The sequence below is a fragment of the Rattus norvegicus genome, chromosome 10 (genome assembly GCF_036323735.1).
Source record: "Rattus norvegicus strain BN/NHsdMcwi chromosome 10, GRCr8, whole genome shotgun sequence".
In the NCBI taxonomy this organism is placed as follows: domain Eukaryota; kingdom Metazoa; phylum Chordata; class Mammalia; order Rodentia; family Muridae; genus Rattus; species Rattus norvegicus.
The window spans coordinates 45,932,680-45,951,255 of record NC_086028.1 but is presented as its reverse complement, the minus strand read 5'-3'; the positions used below and the strand labels follow the sequence as shown (position 1 = coordinate 45,951,255).

Here is an 18,576-nt window from a genome sequence, read left to right as displayed (position 1 = left end):
GATGGTTCACAAGCACCTGAACTCCAGCTCCAGGGAATCCGGCGCCCTCCTCTATCCTCTGCAGGTACTTGTACATAGGTGGTACACATATATACACATTGGGCTTTAAATTTTAACTTAGGGAAAAAGAGCAACCACAAAACAAATGGGTTAGGAAAGCTGTCAGTAAAGTGCAGGAGCTCCGGCACAGGCACCACACAGAAAGCCGGGCTTGCCGATGTGCACTTCTTGGTGATGTTCGCCTGTAACCCTCATACTGACAAGGCAGAGGCAGGAGGATCCCTGGGACTTGCTAGCCATCCAGTCTGGCTGAATTGGCAAGCTCCAGACTCAGTGAGAAACCCTGTCTCAAACCAGTGAGGTAGAGAGCCATGAAGAAGATGCCTGACATCACCCCTGTCCTTTACACAAAGTGGGGAGGGTTCCGCCAGCAAAGCAGACTCTACCATTCAGCTGTACTCGGTGCTCATGGTCCCTGCAGACTTGTAATCAAATCTGACAGTTTTAGGTACTGTAGTTTTATAGTGCGTTTTGAAATTTAGAAGATTGAGTCCTCCAGCTTTTTTTTCAGGATTGTTTTGGTCTTACAGAACCACAGCAGTTCTGTGTGAGTTTTAGGATTAGCTTTTTTATTTTGCACAAAAGTTTGTTAAGTTTTCATAAAGAGGCCAATGAGATAGCTACATTGATAAAGATTTAAAATTTTTTCATTGGGAGCTGGAGAGATGGCTCAGTGGTTAAGAGTACCGACTGCTCTTCCTGAGGTCCTGAGTTCAAATCCCAGCAACCACATGGTGGCTCACAACCATCTGTAATGAGATCTGATGCCCTCTTCTGGTGTGTCTGAAGGCAGCTACAGTGTACTCATACAATAAAATAAAATCTTAAAAAAAATTTTTTTTTCATTGGAATTTATTTCTGTTGTGGAGATATTAAAATGTCAACTTGACATAGTCTAGACTCACCTGGGAACAAAGTCTCCATAAGAGATTGGGTAGATTAGGTTTTCCTGGGGAAATACCTGTAGGGATTTATCTTGGTTATGTTAATAAAGGTAGAAACTCTTCCTAGACAGGGATCCTGGAGTATGTCACAGTGAAGAAGACAAGCTATACACGGGCACGCTGTACACGGGCACGCTGTACACGGGCACGCTGTACACGGGTATGCTGTACACAGGCATGCCTTAGTTCCTTTTTCTCTGCTTTCATCTGGGTGTAATATGACCATGTCTCTCTCAGAGTTCTGCTGCTGTGACTTCCCCGCCAGGACAGGCTGTACCCTGGATTTGTGAGCCAAACAAGCCCTTCTCCCCTAAGTTGTTTTTGTTACAGCAGCAGGAAGGGAAACTAAAACCCAGGGTCTCACTCTGTAGCTCTGGTGGGCTGATACTTGCAGTGATCCCCCTGCTTCAGCCTCCTGAGCTGCTGAGATTTAAAGGTGTGCTTCACCACCATGACCAGCCTAATGCTTCCTTCTTAAATTTTTTTTAAAGATTTATTTATTTATTACATATAAGTACACTGTAGCTGTCTTCAGACACACCAGAAGAGGGCATTGGATCTCATTACAGATGCTTGTGAGCTACCACGTGGTTGCTGGGATTTGAACTCGGGACCTCTGGAAGAGCAGTCAGTGCTCTTAACCGCAAAGCTATTTCCTCAAGCCCCCTAAATTTTTTTTTTTTTGAAGAGAGGGGAGGAATATTGAAATTGAACCAAGATCTGAAATCCTGAATCTGGACAGCATTTTCATTATCAGGAAGAAAATCACTAGTGAGAATGGTTGTCCAAATAACATCTCATGTCCTAAACTAATTTCTAGGGAGTATGAGCTCTAGACAGTTGGGAAAAAAAAAATACCAGTCATTTTAATGTTATTATGGTTGTTTTCCAGTTAGGTTAACATGACACAGCCTAGAATTATCTGCGAGTGAGTAAGAGTGTGTGTGTGCGCGCGCACAAGCAGATATTAGGGTGTCTTAATTGGGGGATTGCCAGGCTCAGATTGGCCATGGACATGCCTGTGGTAGATTGTCTTGTTTATTGATGTAGGAGGGCGGAACCTCTGGGTGGCACCATTGCCTGCAAAGGTGGTCCTTGGCTGTAGCATGGCTAAGCATGAACCATGAGCAGTGTGTCCCTCCCTGGTTTCTGTTTTGAGTTCCTGCTCTGACTTCCTCAGTTGTGGACTGTAATCACCATTTCCTCTCCTGAGTTGCTTTTGGTAAGAATGCTTTATCATGGCAACACATAGGGGACTAGAACAGGTATTTCAGGTGTTGGCCAAAGAGACTATTTTCAAGTCAGGTGTGGTGGTGTATAACTTTAATCCCAGTATGCAGGAGGTAGAAGCAAGTGGATCTCTGAGTTTGAGGCCAGCCTGGTCTACAGAGTGAGTTTTAGGACAACCAGGACTATGTAAAGAAACCCGGGGGGTTGGGGATTTAGCTCAGCGGTAGAGCGCTTGCCTAGCAAGCACAAGGCCCTGGGTTCGAAAAAAAAAAGAAAAAGAAAAAAAAAAAAAAAAGAAAGAAACCCTGTCCCCTGTCTCAAAGGAAAAAGAAAGGAAGAATATTTAATATTGTATATTATTTCTAAGTCTCATCCTCTATATACTTTATATAACGCAGGCCTTTCCTGACTTAAGGTTTCCTGGCTTTGTCTTAATCTTTCCCATTCTTTAAATATGTAGCTATCTTAATATAGAGCAAAATCTCATCATACAGAAATCCTTTTCGGGCTGGAGAGATGGCTCAGTGGTTAAGAACACTGACTGCTCTTTAAGAGGTCCTAAGTTCAAATCCCAGCAACCACATGGTGGCTCACAACCATCTGTAATGGGATCCGATGCCCTCTTCTGGTGTGTCTGAAGACAGCTACAGTGTACTCATATGTAATAAATCTTTTTAAAAAAAGAAAAAAGAAACCCTTTTCAACTAAGACTGTCTATTTTTAAATTGTAGTTCTTTTTTTTTAAACTCATACTTTGTGGGTTTTTAATTTTTTTTTATTATTTTATGTACATTAGTGTTCTGCCTGCATGTATGTCTGTGTGAGGGTGTCAGATCCCTAGAACTGGAATTACAGACAGTTGTGAACTGCCTTGTGGATGCCAGGAATTGAACTGTGGTCCTCTGGAAGAGCAGCCACTGCTCTTAACCTTTGAGCCATCTCTCCAGCCTAAATGTCATTTTTCTTACATCCTTCTAACATTTGATTTTTCTATTTACTGCCTCCCTTTATAATATCATGAGATATATGACATTCGCAAATAAATGGACCATCTAATTAAAGAACAATTAAGTTTAAACTACATCTAAGATGTGTGATAGAGTAAGATCACTTGTATGCATATTGTTAACCTATGAGGTTTGTAAGTACCCAGGCAAAGCTCATAGAGAACACAAGCCAGCCTGCAGTGGTATTCTAGTTACTTCTCAGTCTGTTACCCTCCTGCAGTGTGTTCAATAAACAGATTCTCCTTGAAGAGGAGGAGGAGGAAAATGAAAACACATGCCAGCTAAAAGTCTTTGTGTTCTCTCAGGTTCAGAGACTGACTGGTAATCGTGCTTTTGCTTTTGATGAGCAGTAAGTAGCAGATAGAGAGGCAGCAGGTAGATAGCACAACCTCACCAAATCCAGCGTTCCAAGTGCTGAATCATCTGAGGAACCCCTGTCAGAGCTGTCATGCTGGAGTGACAAGTTAGGTAGGAGATCCAGGCAGAGTCCTGTGTCCTCTGCATGGATAAACTTCCAAATATTCATTTTTACTCTTAGCATATTTATCTTATAGCATGAAAAAACAGTGACTTTTAGGGGCTGGATGGATGGCACAGTGGTTAGAGCACTGGCTGCTCTTCCAGAGGACTTTGCTGTAATTGTTAGTGTCCACATAGTGGCTTACAACCAGCTGTAACTTCAGTTCCAGTGGATCTAGTGCCCTCTTTTGGCCTCACATTACACACATGTGGTGCACAGACATACATCTAAGCAGTATATCCATATACATTTAAAACAAAAATGGGGGTTGGGGATTTAGCCTAGCAAGCACAAAACTCTGGGTTTGTGCTTCCTAGGGTTCCTTGGGTTTCCTCAGCTCCCAGGGGGTAGGGATGGGGGCTAGGGGGTGGACAGACAAAATAACCAAAAGGTGGTGGTTTAACCATAGGCTCAGATATTTGAACACTTGGTCCCAGTTGATGGTGTTGTTTGGGTAGGTTTAGGAGATGTGGCCTTGCTAGAAGAAATATGTTACTGGGGGCCAGTTTGGGGATTTTGTTTGCTTGCTTGCTTCCTTTTTGGGGGATTGGTTTTGTTGTTGTTGTTGTTTGTTTGTTTGGGGGGTGGTTTGTGGGTTTTTTTTTTTAATTTGTTTGGTTTTGGGTTTTTGTTGTTGTTATTGATTTGTATTTTTAGAAAGGATCTCTTTATGTTGTCCTGGAGTTTGCTGTGTCTAGCCTCTGCCTCCTGAGTGCTGGTATTAATGTAACTCCATACCCAGATTTTGAGGTTTTAAACACTCTCATCTCTGATTTGTGTTTGCTGTTCAAGATGTGTGCTCTTGGCTTCCTTCCCCAGCCATCAGGCCTGCTGCTGCCATGCTCCCTTTACCATTATGAGCCTAACCCCCTGGAACCGTAAGCCAAAGTTCCTTCTGTAAGTTGTTGTGGTCATGATGTTCTATCACAGCAATAGAAAGGTACCTTTAAATTCTGTAAGGTCCCCTTAAGGGGATAGGAATTCCATAGGAAGACCAACAGATCAACTAACCTAGACCCTTGGGGCTCTTAGAGACTAAACCACCAACCAAAGAACATACATGGGCTGGACCTAGGCTCCCCACACATATGTAGCAGATGTGCAGCTTGGTCTTCAGGTGGGTCCCAAACAACTGGAGCAGGGGCTATCCCAAAAGCTGTTGCCAGCAGTGAGCAGAATGTAAAGTGAATAAGTAAAAAAAAAATAATTAATAATAAACTTTGTAAGGTCAGCCAGCACTCCCAGCCGTCTGCCTTTATCTGTTAGCTTTCAGATATCCTTTTAGACCTTGAAAGTTGGTTCCCCTTATCAGAATGTACCAGCATGGGGGAACAGGCAATCTTAAGAAACTCCAAGTGTCCTCATTCCTACAAAGAGCTCTTTGTAGGATAAGGAAAAACTACAATGGATATTTTTCTTTAGAAGCCATTTTCATTTTCCTTCAGTCTAAATCTAGGCCAGGATGGGGTGCAGAAAAGTACCAGGCCTTTCCTCCTTTGGAGGTCTGGATTAAAGTGATACAGTTAGGGTTGCCTTTTACTGTCCAAGACAAAAAGAGGCTACATCGAAGTCTTCCGTGTCTCCTCTTCTCCAGAGCACCCTCTGCAGATCTTCTGTGTTCTGCATCTGCTTTCATGAGCAACACAAGACAGGAGAAAGGCCGTGCTCAGCTGTGGTGCCTGAGTTCTCGTGTCCCGACCTCCCTATTAACATACCTGACTTTAATGCCTTGTGACCTTGATGAGTAAGCTGGCCTTGAATTTGAAGTTGTGGCAACCCTCCTACCTTAGCTTTCTAAATGCTGAGTATGTTGAATGTGTATCCTGCAATTTTGATGGACTGTCTATTATTTTTTGTTATTTCTTTAGAATTTTTCACATATAAAAGATGGTGTTGGACCAGGTGTGATGGTACATGCCTTTAATCTCAGAACTCAGAGGCAAACAGATTTCTGTGAGTTTGAGGTTAGCCAGTGCTGCCTGGTGAAACTCCATCTCAAAAAAGATCATGGTAAGCTAGGCATAGTAGCACAGGACTTTAATCCCAGCATTCAGGAGTCAGAGGAAAGGGGACTTTGTGAGTTCACACAGTGAAGTCTTGTCTCAAAAAAGATAAAACAACAAAAACTAAACTAATATTGTCTGTAAATAAAGATTCTTTTTTGTTTTCAATCTTGTTGTCCTCTATTTCTTTTCCTCGCCAGAGTGTTCTAGCTGGAACTTCCAGTACAGTGATGAAGAGCAGGGTCAGGAATGGATGCACTAATGCTGTTACTGAGGTCTTGTTTGTTGGTTTTCTCGAGACAGGATTTATTTGCGCTGTCTTGGAACTCATCCTGTAGACCCAGTAGGCTCTCTTGAAACTCAGAGAGCTCAAGTGCTGGGATCAAATTATAATTATAATTGTTACTGCTGTTAGAGAGTTTTCTTCCTGTTACTATGGAAGGTGTTAACTTTACTAACCTTGAAGATGTGCCTTCCTAGCCCTAGGTAAATTGGGGAAAGGTGTTGATTTTAGCACGGTACTTTTTCTGCACCAGTTGAGAGAAGCCTGGAGAAGTTGTTTTGTTCATTTTGCTTTTCATACTTACTGTGTGTGTATATATATGTAATGAGGTAAGGAGGAATGTGTGTCACATCAGGTGTGTGGAGCAGTGTTCCCATCCACCTTTAGTCCAGGTAAAAATGACCACCTTTAGTCATTTTTAAAGTATCACTTTTCTTAAACAAATGAAGCATGGGGATCTTACTTAGGGTACCCTCATATAGGGGTCAGCCCTAAGTGAGTGTATTTAGAAATGGACTGACTCCTATAGAGGTGGAAGCCAGAAGGCATCAGATCCCATTGATCTGGAGTTACAGGCCTTTGTGAGCCTCTGTGTAGGTGCTGGGAATTGAACCTGGGTCCTTCAGAAGAGTAGCCAGTACTCTTAACCACTGAGCTGTCTCTCCTGCCTAGACATCCTAAATCTAGTCCTTTTGGAGTCTTTCCCAGGCGTCCTCCCCACCCATCCTCTTCTCTTTTTAGCCATTTTATCAATTTTGCTCTCACCTCTCTGTCATCAAGGAGTTTAGTTATCAAGCTGCTTGTCCACATATTCTGTAATATACTACCTCCCTAAGAACTGTGGCTAAATCTCACTGATTTATTTCTCCCTAAAAGAGCCTTTCCATAGCAATCACATTGTCGGTGTGGGAAGGAATCCCTGCCTTTAAGACATCTGAATTCTCATGACTTAGGCATGCACACAACTCGAAATGAAGCTGTGCTCATGGCAGCTTTATAATAGGGATTTAAAACAGGAAGGAAGCACGACAGCTCATGTCTTTAATCTCAGTGCATTGAAGGCAGAGGCAAGTGGATCTCCGAGTTCTAGGTGAGCCTGGGTAGCCAGTACTACACAGAGAAACCCTGTCCCAAAAACCAAAACCTAAAACAAGCCAAATATCTAGTAATGGACTCATAGATTGTATTCCTCATTATAGCTTACTAGACTGACTAGACAAGGCATGGTGATCGCAGCACTGGCAAAGTGGAAGCAGGAGGATAAGAAGTTTAAAGTCATCCTTGACTATAGAAGTCTGAGGATAGCCTAAGCTATGTGAGAATCTTGTCTTTTAAAAAAGTTTACTAGAGGGTTGGGGATTTAGCTCAGTGGTAGAGCGCTTGCTAGGCCCTGGGTTCGGTCCCCAGCTCCAGAAAAAAGAAAAGAAAGAAAAAAGGAAGGAAAAAAAGTTTACTAGATAGTTCTTGTTATCTGAGTTACCTTGTAAGGTCCTTAATCTCATTAAGTAAAGAAGATATTTATTTAATTTTTTTTGTGTTAAACTTTTAGTGTATAGTTGTTTTGCCTATGTGTATGTGTGTATACCGCATATGCGCCTGGTGCCCCCAGAGGTGAGAAAAGGGCTGGAGTTACAGATAGTTCTGATCTACCATGTGGGTGTTGAGAATTGAACCAGGGTCCTCTGTGATAACAGCCAGCAGCACTGTTAACTGCTGAGCCGTCATCTCTCTAGCCCCTGACTACTGCTATTACTGAGCTATTCCTCCTCTTCTTCCTCTTCCTCTCCTCCTCTTCCTCCTCCTCCAATGCCTCCCCCTTCCTCTCCCTGTTCTTCTCCTTCTTCTATTCTCTTCTCCCTTCTCCTTCTTTTTTGCACTGCAGACCAACTCCCCGCCCCCCCAGACCAACTTTTAAAATGAACCAACACATATATATAACAAGACAGCCGGTGCTCTGGCTACAGCAAAGCTTCTCTTCTGACCAGGCATGCACATGGTACATACACACGCAGGCAAACTTTCACAGGTATGAAACAAACAGACAAGCCAAGTTATTATAGAAAAACAATAAAAAAGAACTCAGAAATGATAAACTTGATGGTGGTTTTTTTTTTTTTTTTTTTTTTTTTTTTGGTTCTTTTTTTCGGAGCTGGGGACCGAACCCAGGGCCTTGCGCTTCCTAGGCAAGCGCTCTACCACTGAGCTAAATCCCCAACCCCGGGTTTGTTTTTTTAAGCCCAGGTTTCATTTAACTAGGTTGGCATTGAACTCATGATATAGTCAAAGATAGCCTTAAATTCATGATCCTCCCATCTCCACATCTCGGTTTCTGGGATTGGAAGTGTGTTTGTGCGTGTGTGCATGCATGCATGCGTGCATATAGTAGTGTGTAGTGGCAGGGTATGTGTTTTCTTATATATGTTTGTATCTTAGTTGCTGTTCTGGTGCTGTGAAGAGACCAAGTCAACCCTTATTTATAAAAGGAAGCCTTTTGTTTTGTTCTGTTTTTTTTTCTGAGACAGGATTTCTCTGAGTAATCCTGGCTGTCCTGGAACTCACTCTGTAGACCAGGCTGGCCTCGAACTCCAAGATCCTCCTGCCTCTCCCTCCCATGTGCCACCACACACAACTAACTTAGTTTTCCACTTCATGTTACTGGAGCTGAACCTATGGCTTTGTGCATTTTAAGCGTACAACCATTTGTTTAATCTGTCTAATCTTTATGTTTAGAAAATGCTATTTTCGTTTATTTGTTTGTTTGTTTGAAGTTGGTCTTCGTAGGCCAGGCAGGCTTCGAAGCCTACAATACTAGAGTATAAAGTCGCATCTAGCTTGCTGCTTTTTTAGTATTCTCTTCTCCCCTTCTCTGGGTATCGCTCAGTCTTTATGTTGAGGAGTCATTTGTTTTTTAATATGATTTGAATTTTTTACATATTTCCCTTGTGCTTCACAGAAAGAAGGCCTTTCTAAATTCAACAAGATTTATGAATTTGACTATCATCTGTATGGCCAGGTAAGTGTTAATGTGTTTCCATCATAAAGATGACAGTAGGACAGGCCTGGTGGCTGCCCTGTGATAATCCTAGCATGTGGGAAGTTGAGGCAGGAGGGTTATTTTTAACTTGCAACCTAGCCAGTTGTCTTGTTAGGGTTACTACTGCTGTGATGAAACACCATGACCAAAGCAACTTTGGGAAGAAAGTGTTTGTTTTGGTTGGCTTCCATATCACAGTTTATCATCAAAGGGATTCAGAACAGTTACTCAAGGAGAGCAGGAACCTAGAGACAGGAGTTGATACAAAGACCATGGAGGAGGACAGCTTACTGGCTTGCTTATTGGCCTGCTTTCTCATAGAATCCAAGACCACTCGCCCAGGGGTGGCACCACCCATAATGGACTGGGACCTCCCCCATCCAACACTAATTAAGAAAATGACCTACAGCTGGATCCTCTGACCCTTGACCCCTAGGGTTTTCTGTTTGGTTTTTTTTGTTGTTGTTATTGTTTTTGTTTTTAATAAAAAGTGGTAGTATAACTGGGCGTTGCTGGCTAGTGGCATACCCCTTTAATTCCAGCACTTGGGATGTAGAGGTAGTCAGATCTCTGTGAGTTTGAGACCAGCCTAGCCTACCATGTGGAGGTCCAGGACAGCCAGGACCATAGAGAGACAAACCTTGAATAAAGATGGAGGGGATGGAGGGAAGAGGGGAGGGAGGGAGGGAGGGAGGGAGGGAGGGAGGGAAAGAAAGAAGAGAGAGAGTATGAATGGTGGTTGTATCAACATGGTTTTGGTTTTGCAGAGTAAGAATTAGTTCCTTTCTTCTCCATCAACTGTGTTTTTTTCTTAGTTCTGTTCATTGTTCTTTTCCTCTCCTTTGAATGATTTGACAAAGCACAACTACAGAAGACTAACTTCAGTTTTGTTGTCATTCAGAATGTTACTATGATAATGACTTCAGTCTCTGGACATTTGCTGGCTCATGACTTCCAGATGCAGTTTCGGAAATGGTCAGTACAATTAGTAAGGAAATATGTTGTGACAAGTATTACAGGGATTTTGAAGCATGTTGACCTTAACGTGTCATTTATAATAATTTGTAAATACTAATTTATAATATTAAAATTACCTAAGGTTATGTGACCTGCTGTAAGTTTTTATCATACCTTTAGAATATACTAAACACTCTTCACAGTGCAGTCTGGATTGTGTTTACTCTGTTACCCATGTGCATAAATGGATTCAGAGTTTCTCTTCTACATCTCCTATTAATCCACTTGGGAGAGTGGACAGTGCGCAATGTAGGAAGTCATAGCTTTTAATCCTCTGGCCAGTCTTCCTCCTTTTCTCTCTCTTTGAGCCATGGTCTTTCTCCAGTCTTTCTGAATCATCTTTCCAGGTTGATATCTGCATGTGGTGCCTTGCCTAGGTTTATTTGTTGCTGGGTTTTTGTTGTTGTTTTTTTGTTTTTGGTTTGTTTTTGAACCATTGTCCATTATTCTGCTCAGTCTGGCTTTAATTCCTGGGATCTAGTGATTCTTCTGCTTCAGTCTTCTGAGTAGCGTCTCTGTTCCCAGCTTCTCTAGGCCATTTCTTGTGGGAGGCCACTGTGAGCTTGCTGTAGTCATACAAACATTCTCAGTGCAGAGGCTCTCTGCCTGCGCTGGTAAAGGCCTCTGTGTTTCTGTTTCTATTCTAGGCAGAGCTGCAATCCCCTTGTCCTCTTTGAAGCAGAAATTGAAAAGTATTGCCCAGAAAATTTTATAGACATCAAGGTAAGATATTTGGGCGATATGGTCCCCGAGATTGAAACAACCAGAATCACTGGACTGAGTGATTTCTAACTTTTTAATACATTGGAAATTCCACCAACCTCAGTATATATATTGGATTGATTGATTGTTTGAGACAGTCTCACTATGTAAACTTACCTAGTCTGGAATACACTAACTAGGTGGCCAAGACTAACCTTGAACTCCTCCACTTGATGCTGCTGGGTTAAAGGTACACACCACCGTGCCCAAACAGCATCATGCCTTAAAATATTCCACCTGTTGCATAAAGGAAGTGTTTTGTTTTAAAGACAGGGTCTTGCCATGTAGCCCAGGTTGACCTTACCTTGTGCAGATACTCTTTTTGAACTCTCAAGGGCTAAGCCTCCACTCCAGTCTAAGTACCTAAAGAACTAAGCTAAGCCTTTAAAAATGAAACTCAAGGAATAAATATTACTAAATGGTTCATTCTAGCTCCCATCTCACCCTTAGGTAAACTACAGAAGCTTCAAAGTAAGATGGAGCGATATGGACTTACATGTCTTCCACGGGAGAGGACAGGAGAATCATTGCAAGGTCAAGGCCAGAGAGGACTACTTAGCAAGTCCTTGTCTTAGAAAAAGTTTCAAAGTGTAATTTGTGGTTTAAAAGTTAATTGTCAGGAAGTGAAAGCCAGCAGATCTCTCAGTTTGAGACCAGCCTGGTCTACATAGCAAGTTCTAGGCCAATCAAGACTGCACAGTGAGACTTTGTCTCAACAAAGAAAACTGTCAGGCCAGCAAAAGCCTGGTGGCCTGTGTTCACTGCCAGGAACCAGCGTAGAGCTGGGAAGAGGGCTTGAGGTGGCTCAGTGCTGAAAAGTGTCTTCTGTTCTTCCAAAGGACCCAAGTTCAGTTCCCAGCACTCAGATGGGCAGCTCTCAAGTCCCTGTAACTCCATCTCCAGGGGCTCCACCATCCTCTTCTAGACTGTGAGGGCACCCACACACTTGTGGTGTGTGCTCACGTGGAAACACACACATATACACAAAGAAACATAGATCGAAAAAAATTCTGGGTGGAAGAGATGGCTCTGAAGCTAAGAACACATTCTCCTCTTTGTGAACTTCAATTCCTAGCACACACATCAGACAGCCCACGACCTCCTGTAAGTCCAGCTCTAGGGAATCCAACACCTCTGGCCCCTGAATTCAGGTTTACACTCAATGCACATGTCCCACACATACACATGCACATAGACACATAATTAAAATTTTTAAATATTCTTAAGACAAAAGAACTGAGTTCGTGAAGTCCTGTGGCATCCACATGTGCTCCCACACACAATAGTAATAATAAATAATCATAAAGATAGAAGTGGAAGGGTAAACGACCAGTTCAAGGCACTTAGTTCTGCTAAGTAGGAAAATTTATTAGAATGAAACTCAAGGAGCAAGCCTGGGAGTGAGCAAGGTTTGTAGAGTGCGTTCCTAGTGTGCGTGAAGCCCTGGGTTAATGTCATATTCCTCAGACCAGGTGTGGTAGCATCTGTAATCTCAGCACTGAGGCGAGGGAGCCAGAGGAGCCAGAGGTGAAGGCTGTCACCTAGGTAGCCAGTGCAGGGCCAGCCTGGGCTTCATGAGGCCCTTTCTACAGAAGGGAACAGGAGGAATTCACTGCATGACTCAAACATGATCAGAACCACGGGTGCTGGAAGGGTTTTACAGCTGAGTTCTGCATTTCACCATGTTGACAAAGTTGTGTGAAACCCCCAGTCTTCTGTGCACACACAGGTCTAGAGGATTGTACCAGACACCGTACCAATAACAGTTTTCTCTGCTTCCCCAACCCCCCATAAAATTTGATGATCCTCAGTGATGATCCTCAGTCAGATTTCTTAAGGCCAGTGATAATCCTCAGTCAGATTTCCTAATGGACTCTTTCTTTATTTTGTTCTTGGTTTTCTTTGAGTTTTTTGTTTGTGTTTCAGTTTTGAAGCAGGGTTTCACTCTGTAGCCCAAGCTGGCTTGAACCTCACAGCAGTCTATCTCAACCTCCCAAATGCTGAGACAGCAGGCCTGGGCTGTGTTGCCTAGCTAGGGGTCAAAAGAGGGTGTCAGATCCCCTAGAACTGGAGTCACGGATGGTTGTGAGCTGCCATGTGGTCCTCAGGAAGAGCAGCCACTGAGCTATTTCTCCAGCCTCCTAAGTCAGATTCTTTAGTGTAAAGGAACCAAGTCATGTCCCTTCATTTTGTGCTCACTGTGCTCCCCCTGTAACTTTAGAAAACTCTGGAACGAGAGACACAGCATTGTCAGGCATTGGTGATCTGGACTGACTGTGACAGAGAAGGTGAAAACATCGGGTTTGAGATTATCCATGTATGCAAGGCTGGTGAGTTCTGCTGAGCTTTTCTGCTGGGATTGGGGGGTGGGGTCTGTCTTAGGGTTGCAGTGAAGAGACAGCATGAAAAACATTTAATTGGGACTGGCTTACAGTTTAATGGGTGCAGTCCATTATTGCCATGAGCATGGTGGTATACAAGCAGACATCGTGCTGGATAAGAAGCTGAGAGTTCTGCATCTTCATCCGCAGGCAGCAGAAGGGGAGACTGCCACACTGGGGCTAGCTCGAGCATAGGAGACCTCAAAGCCCACCTCCACAGTGACACACTTCCTCCTAAAAGGCCACACCTCCTAATAGTGACACTGTCTATGGGCCAAGCATTCAAACACATGAGCCTCTGGGGGCCATTCCTCTTCCAGTAACCACAGGGTCTTTTAAGTGGGCTAAGGTCAAGTTTCTCCATGTCCAGTTTCTCCTGAACCATTCACAGAACCACACATAGACGTACACATAATTAAAAACAGTAGTAATAGTTTTTGTTTGTTTGTTTTTGAGACAGAGTTTCTGTTTGTATCCTTGGCTGTTTTAGAACTCACTCTGTAGGCCAGGCTCCCCTCAAACTTAAAGATCCACCTGCCTTTGCCTCCCAAGTGCTGGGATTAAAGGTGTGTACCACCAGTGCCCAGCTATAATGGATTATTTTAAAGGTCATCTTCTCAGTCGCCCATATTTTTTTTATGGTGTCTGACTAAGTTTTTGGAGCTGAAGTGTAGTAATAGGAGTGTTTGCCTATCAGGCCGGAGAGGTGGCTCATCAGCAAAGGATAGAGGAGATGGATACTTACCCACTGTCCTCTATACACGTGTGACATGCGTGCACATATGTGCAGACACACTGAAGAAATAAGTAAATATGAAAAATTGAGGAAGGTGAGGTATGATTGAACACACTTTAATTTTAACATCAGGTTTGGTTCTTTTTTTTTTTTTTTTTTTTTTTTTTTTTTTCCTTTTTTCTTTTTTTTCGGAGCTGGGGACCGAACCCAGGGCCTTGCGCTTGCTAGGCAAGCGCTCTACCACTGAGCTAAATCCCCAACCCCTCAGATTTGGTTCTTAATATCCACATGGTGGATCATAGCCAAGTGAAACTCCAGTTCTGGGGGATCTGATACCTTCTTCTGACCTCTGAGGGCACCAGGAGTACATAAGTATGAGTGTGTGTGTGTGTAAGTGAATTTAACTCTCTGACAGGGTTAATGACTTTAGCTAAGTGAGAAGTGGTGAACAGCCTATGTATGCCTTAAAAAATAGGTTTTAATTTTCCCTAAAAAAAAGACTTTTAAAGAGTTTATGTCTGAGGGGTTGGGGATTTAGCTCAGTGGTAGAGCGCTTGCCTAGCAAGCACAAGGCCCTGGGTTCAGTCCCCAGCTCCGAAAAAAAAAAAAAAAAAAAAAAAAGAGTTTATGTCTGAATCTCTTATAATCTTAACCACTGAGAGTTTAAATGTATGAGAGTTTAAAGGACCATGCATGCCCTGTATGAAACGTAAAATTCCCCCGTAGAACCTTTCACTGGACCAGCAAGATTGCTCAGCAAGTGATGATGCTTATCACACAAGCCTGGCAACCTGAGTTCAGTCTCCAGGACTCACACATCAGTGGAGGAAGAGAGCTGGCCCATCAGCTGTCCTCTGGCCTCCTGAGTGCCACACACACACCCATAGGATGCACATAACATTTAAGTTTTATTATCTTTATCTTCATCTCCCCAGTCCTTCCCCCTAAAATTCTAAGAGATCCTTTAACTCTCCAAGTTGGTGAGAGGGGGAGGGTGTTTTTGTTTTATTTCTAAATTTAAGCCTTGAGATTCAAATAAGATTTAAATCTCAAAGGGTTCAGCTAAAAGACTGCACTGTTATTTTTGGTTTTATTTATTTGTTTGTTTATTCTCTTTATTTCCCAATATCAGTTCCTCCTCTCTTCCCAGCCCTCCCCCCATGCAGCTCCTCCCCTCCCCCTTTTGGGTATTATCCCATCCTGGCACATCAAGTCACTGCAGGACTAGGTCTGTCCTCTTCCACTGAGAACAGACAAGGCAGCCCAGTTTAGGAGAACAGATCCTACAGTTATTCCTGACAAGACTTAAATTAAAGGTTATAATACTTTCTTGGGGCTGGAGAGATGGCTCAGTGGTTAAGAGCACTGACTGCTCTTCCAGAGGTCCTGAGTTCAATTCCCAGCAACCACATGGTGGCTCACAACCACCTGTAATGGGATCTGATGCCCTCTTCTGGTGTGCCTGAAGACAGCTACAGTGTACTCATATACATAAAATACGTAAATAAATCTTAAAAAAAAGAAAAAGAATTTACCCTAGCCCAACATACATTTTAAAAACAAATAATACCCTTTCTCTCTTTGCCATTTGTATTCCAATAATTTCAACTAAGAGGTGAAAGGCAAACCAGCTTCTTATACTGGTTTTCCCGGATGTCGTGGTGGTTTGCTTTTGTGCTGAGATGCAGTTAGGATTAAGTTTGGCATCTGTACTTCTGTCTCTTCTGCAGTAAAGCCCAATCTACAGGTGCTGAGGGCCCGCTTCTCTGAGATCACACACCATGCTGTCAGGGCAGCCTGTGAGCATCTGACTGAGCCTGACCAGAGAGTAAGTGACGCAGTGGATGTGAGGCAAGAGCTGGATCTGAGGATCGGTGAGGAGCCACGCGGGGCTGCCAGGCACCTAAGGGCACTGTGGTGTTACATTCTGAGCCGACACAGCTTGTTCCCTTCTTTCTTCATCCACCTCCTCCAGGGGCTGCCTTCACAAGGTTCCAGACCCTGCGGCTCCAGAGGATTTTCCCTGAGGTGCTGGCGGAGCAGCTCATCAGCTATGGCAGCTGCCAGTTCCCAACACTGGGGTTTGTGGTGGAAAGGTTCAAGGCCATTCAGGCTTTTGTGCCGGAAGTCTTCCACAGAATTAAAGGTATAGCCCAAGGTTTTTGCTGTAGGCTCTGCATTGCCCCAGGAAGACAAGGGGGCTGCAGACCTTAAGTAAAGGCATGGTTAGTGTTCCCCCTTGCTGCCTTTCACCCGCCCATATGCAGAACTCTGAAAGGGCCCTTATGTGCCCAGACCCCTGTACATAACCCATTGGTTCTTCACTGTGATATATCGGTTTTAATCTGTCATGGCTTCTCTGAGACAACCTCTGCTTGTTTACAGTAACTCATGACCACAAAGATGGGACTGTAGAGTTCAACTGGAAAAGATACCGTCTCTTTAACCACACAGCTTGTCTTGTCCTTTATCAGTTGTGTATGGAGGTAAGGGGTTTTGAGAGCAATGATCTAGGAGGCAGTCTCCACACTCCCCAGCAACTCTTTCCTGTCGGCAGAAGTGACCCTGCCCTATCCCCCACTAACTACGCTTGCCTGTTGGCTTAGAATTTATGCTCCTAGGACCTGCAAAATGGCTCAGTGCCTACTGCCAAGTCTGAACACCTGAATAAAATCTCTGATTTAGCCTGGCCACTGATAAGTGGGGTCTTTGTTCAAAGGTGGTCCTGGGAGTGTCTGAGATTGCTCCCCACTAGACTTCCAGCCTGAGGCCTGGGCACTAACAGCCACCACAGGAGTTTGTCGGGTCTTCATCCTAAGGGAGTGACTGCAGTGGGGCATGGCCTGACTTGTGGGGCAGTAGTAGACCCGGATCTAATAGCAAGGGAAGCTGGGCATAACGGACATGCAGTGGGAGGGTAGAAGTGGGTAGCTGAAATTCTCTGAAGTATATACTTTCACCAGAGGTGAGAGTGAGCCAGCTAAGTGCATTCAGAGCCTGGATTCTGAATCTGGGGAGAAATTTAAACATTTGATGCAACCTCCTTCCATTGGTCATGTGAAGAAGTGAAATCACAGATGGTTGTGAGCCACCATGTGGTTGCTGGGAATTGAACTCAGGACCTCTGGAAGAGCAGTTGGTGCTCTTAACCACTGAGCCATGTCTCCAGCCCCAAGAAATCTGGATTTTGATTTGTTACTCTCCTCACTAGCAAACCACTTAAGTTTTGTGTTCATTAACAGAGTCTGTGAACGTTTTGCAATTTGTATTGTATGATTTTTGCTGTTTATATCTCAAGTATGAAGGTCCATAATGTTAGGGATGGAACGCTGGATGGAACATTCTGGGCAAGTGCTCTGACACTGACTTACAACCCCAGCCCTATTATCCTGAGTTTAAAATATGAAAAGTATAACAGGGAGCGTGTAGGTTGGAGACTTTGCTCAGATGCACACTAAAGACAGTGTAATTCCATCAGTTCTAAACCACGGACTTAAAGGCTTGTGACAGTGTCTTTCATTCTTGACTTAAGTGAGGATGAAGTGACGGCATCCACACCATAATCCACACATAGAATGTATGACACTGCATGGGGTGCTTCCCCGGGCCACATAGCAGGGGGCTTGAGCAGGTGTATAGTATACTCTACACTAATGTAAGGTTTGTGTTCTTTGATTTGTAGGATCCCATGGCAACCGTGGTAGAGGTCAGGTCCAAGCCAAAGAGCAAGTGGCGGCCTCAAGCGTTGGACACTGTGGTATGTTCAGCCAGATAGGCTGTCCCAGGCACTAAGGAACAGTTACTTCCTATTGTTGGGCTGGTTCTTCATGGGCCGTGGTGCAGTGGAAGGAAGGAATATCACCCATCTTGAGGCCAGGCACTGGTGGTTGTGATGCACTTAGGAGGCAGAGGCAGCCTGACCTCTATGAGGTCAAGGCCAGCCAGGTCTACAGAGCAAGCTCCAAGGCTATGTAGAGGGGTTGGGGATTTAGCTCAGTGGTAGAGCGCTTGGCCCTGGGTTCGGTCCTTAGCTCTGGGGGAAAAAAAAAAGCCGAACACCAAGGCTATGTAGAGAAACTCTGTCTTTAAAATTAAAAACAAAAACAAGGGGATGGGGATTTAGCTCAGTGGTAGAGCGCTTGGCCCTGGGTTCGGTCCCCAGCTCCGAAAAAAAGAAAAGAAAAAAAAAACAAAAACAAAAGCCAGGAAGAAAAGCACCAGAAAGGCCTGAGTTAGCCCAGCCTCTTAATACAGGTACTATATAAGGTTCTAAAAACAAAAGAGGGACACAAGTATTCTATAATACCATCATTGCATAGTCACAGAATTTTGATCTCTTCTTAGTCCCTTTTTAAAATTTTTATTTTTGGGGGGGTACATATTTTGAGACAGGGTTTCTATGTAGTCCTGGCTGTCCTGGAACTCACTATTGTAGACCAGGCTGACCTCAACTCAGAGCTACACCTTCCTCTGCTTCCTAAGTGTGGGGTTCAAATCATGCACCACCATGGTCAGCCTTTGCAGATTGTCAACAGAAAAGGGTGTTTCCAGTGTCTAGGGGAAATTTTTGAGTGTTGAGTCGTATTCTCCAAGTGTGGT

The 18,576-nt window shown here is 43.7% G+C and overlaps 1 protein-coding gene across 3 annotated transcripts in view; it reads left to right on the top strand.

Annotated features, from left to right (window-relative positions):
- The window catches only part of Top3a (DNA topoisomerase III alpha), a 41,232-nt gene that overhangs the window by 5,601 nt on the left and 17,055 nt on the right, over positions 1–18,576 (top strand). For all 3 annotated transcript variants that reach the window (NM_001427456.1, XM_039087265.2, XM_039087264.2), the window contains 8 exon segments: positions 9,001–9,060; positions 9,983–10,056; positions 10,746–10,821; positions 13,082–13,190; positions 15,708–15,851; positions 15,953–16,123; positions 16,363–16,463; positions 17,660–17,734. In NM_001427456.1, the coding sequence (NP_001414385.1) occupies positions 9,001–9,060; positions 9,983–10,056; positions 10,746–10,821; positions 13,082–13,190; positions 15,708–15,851; positions 15,953–16,123; positions 16,363–16,463; positions 17,660–17,734 (810 nt within the window).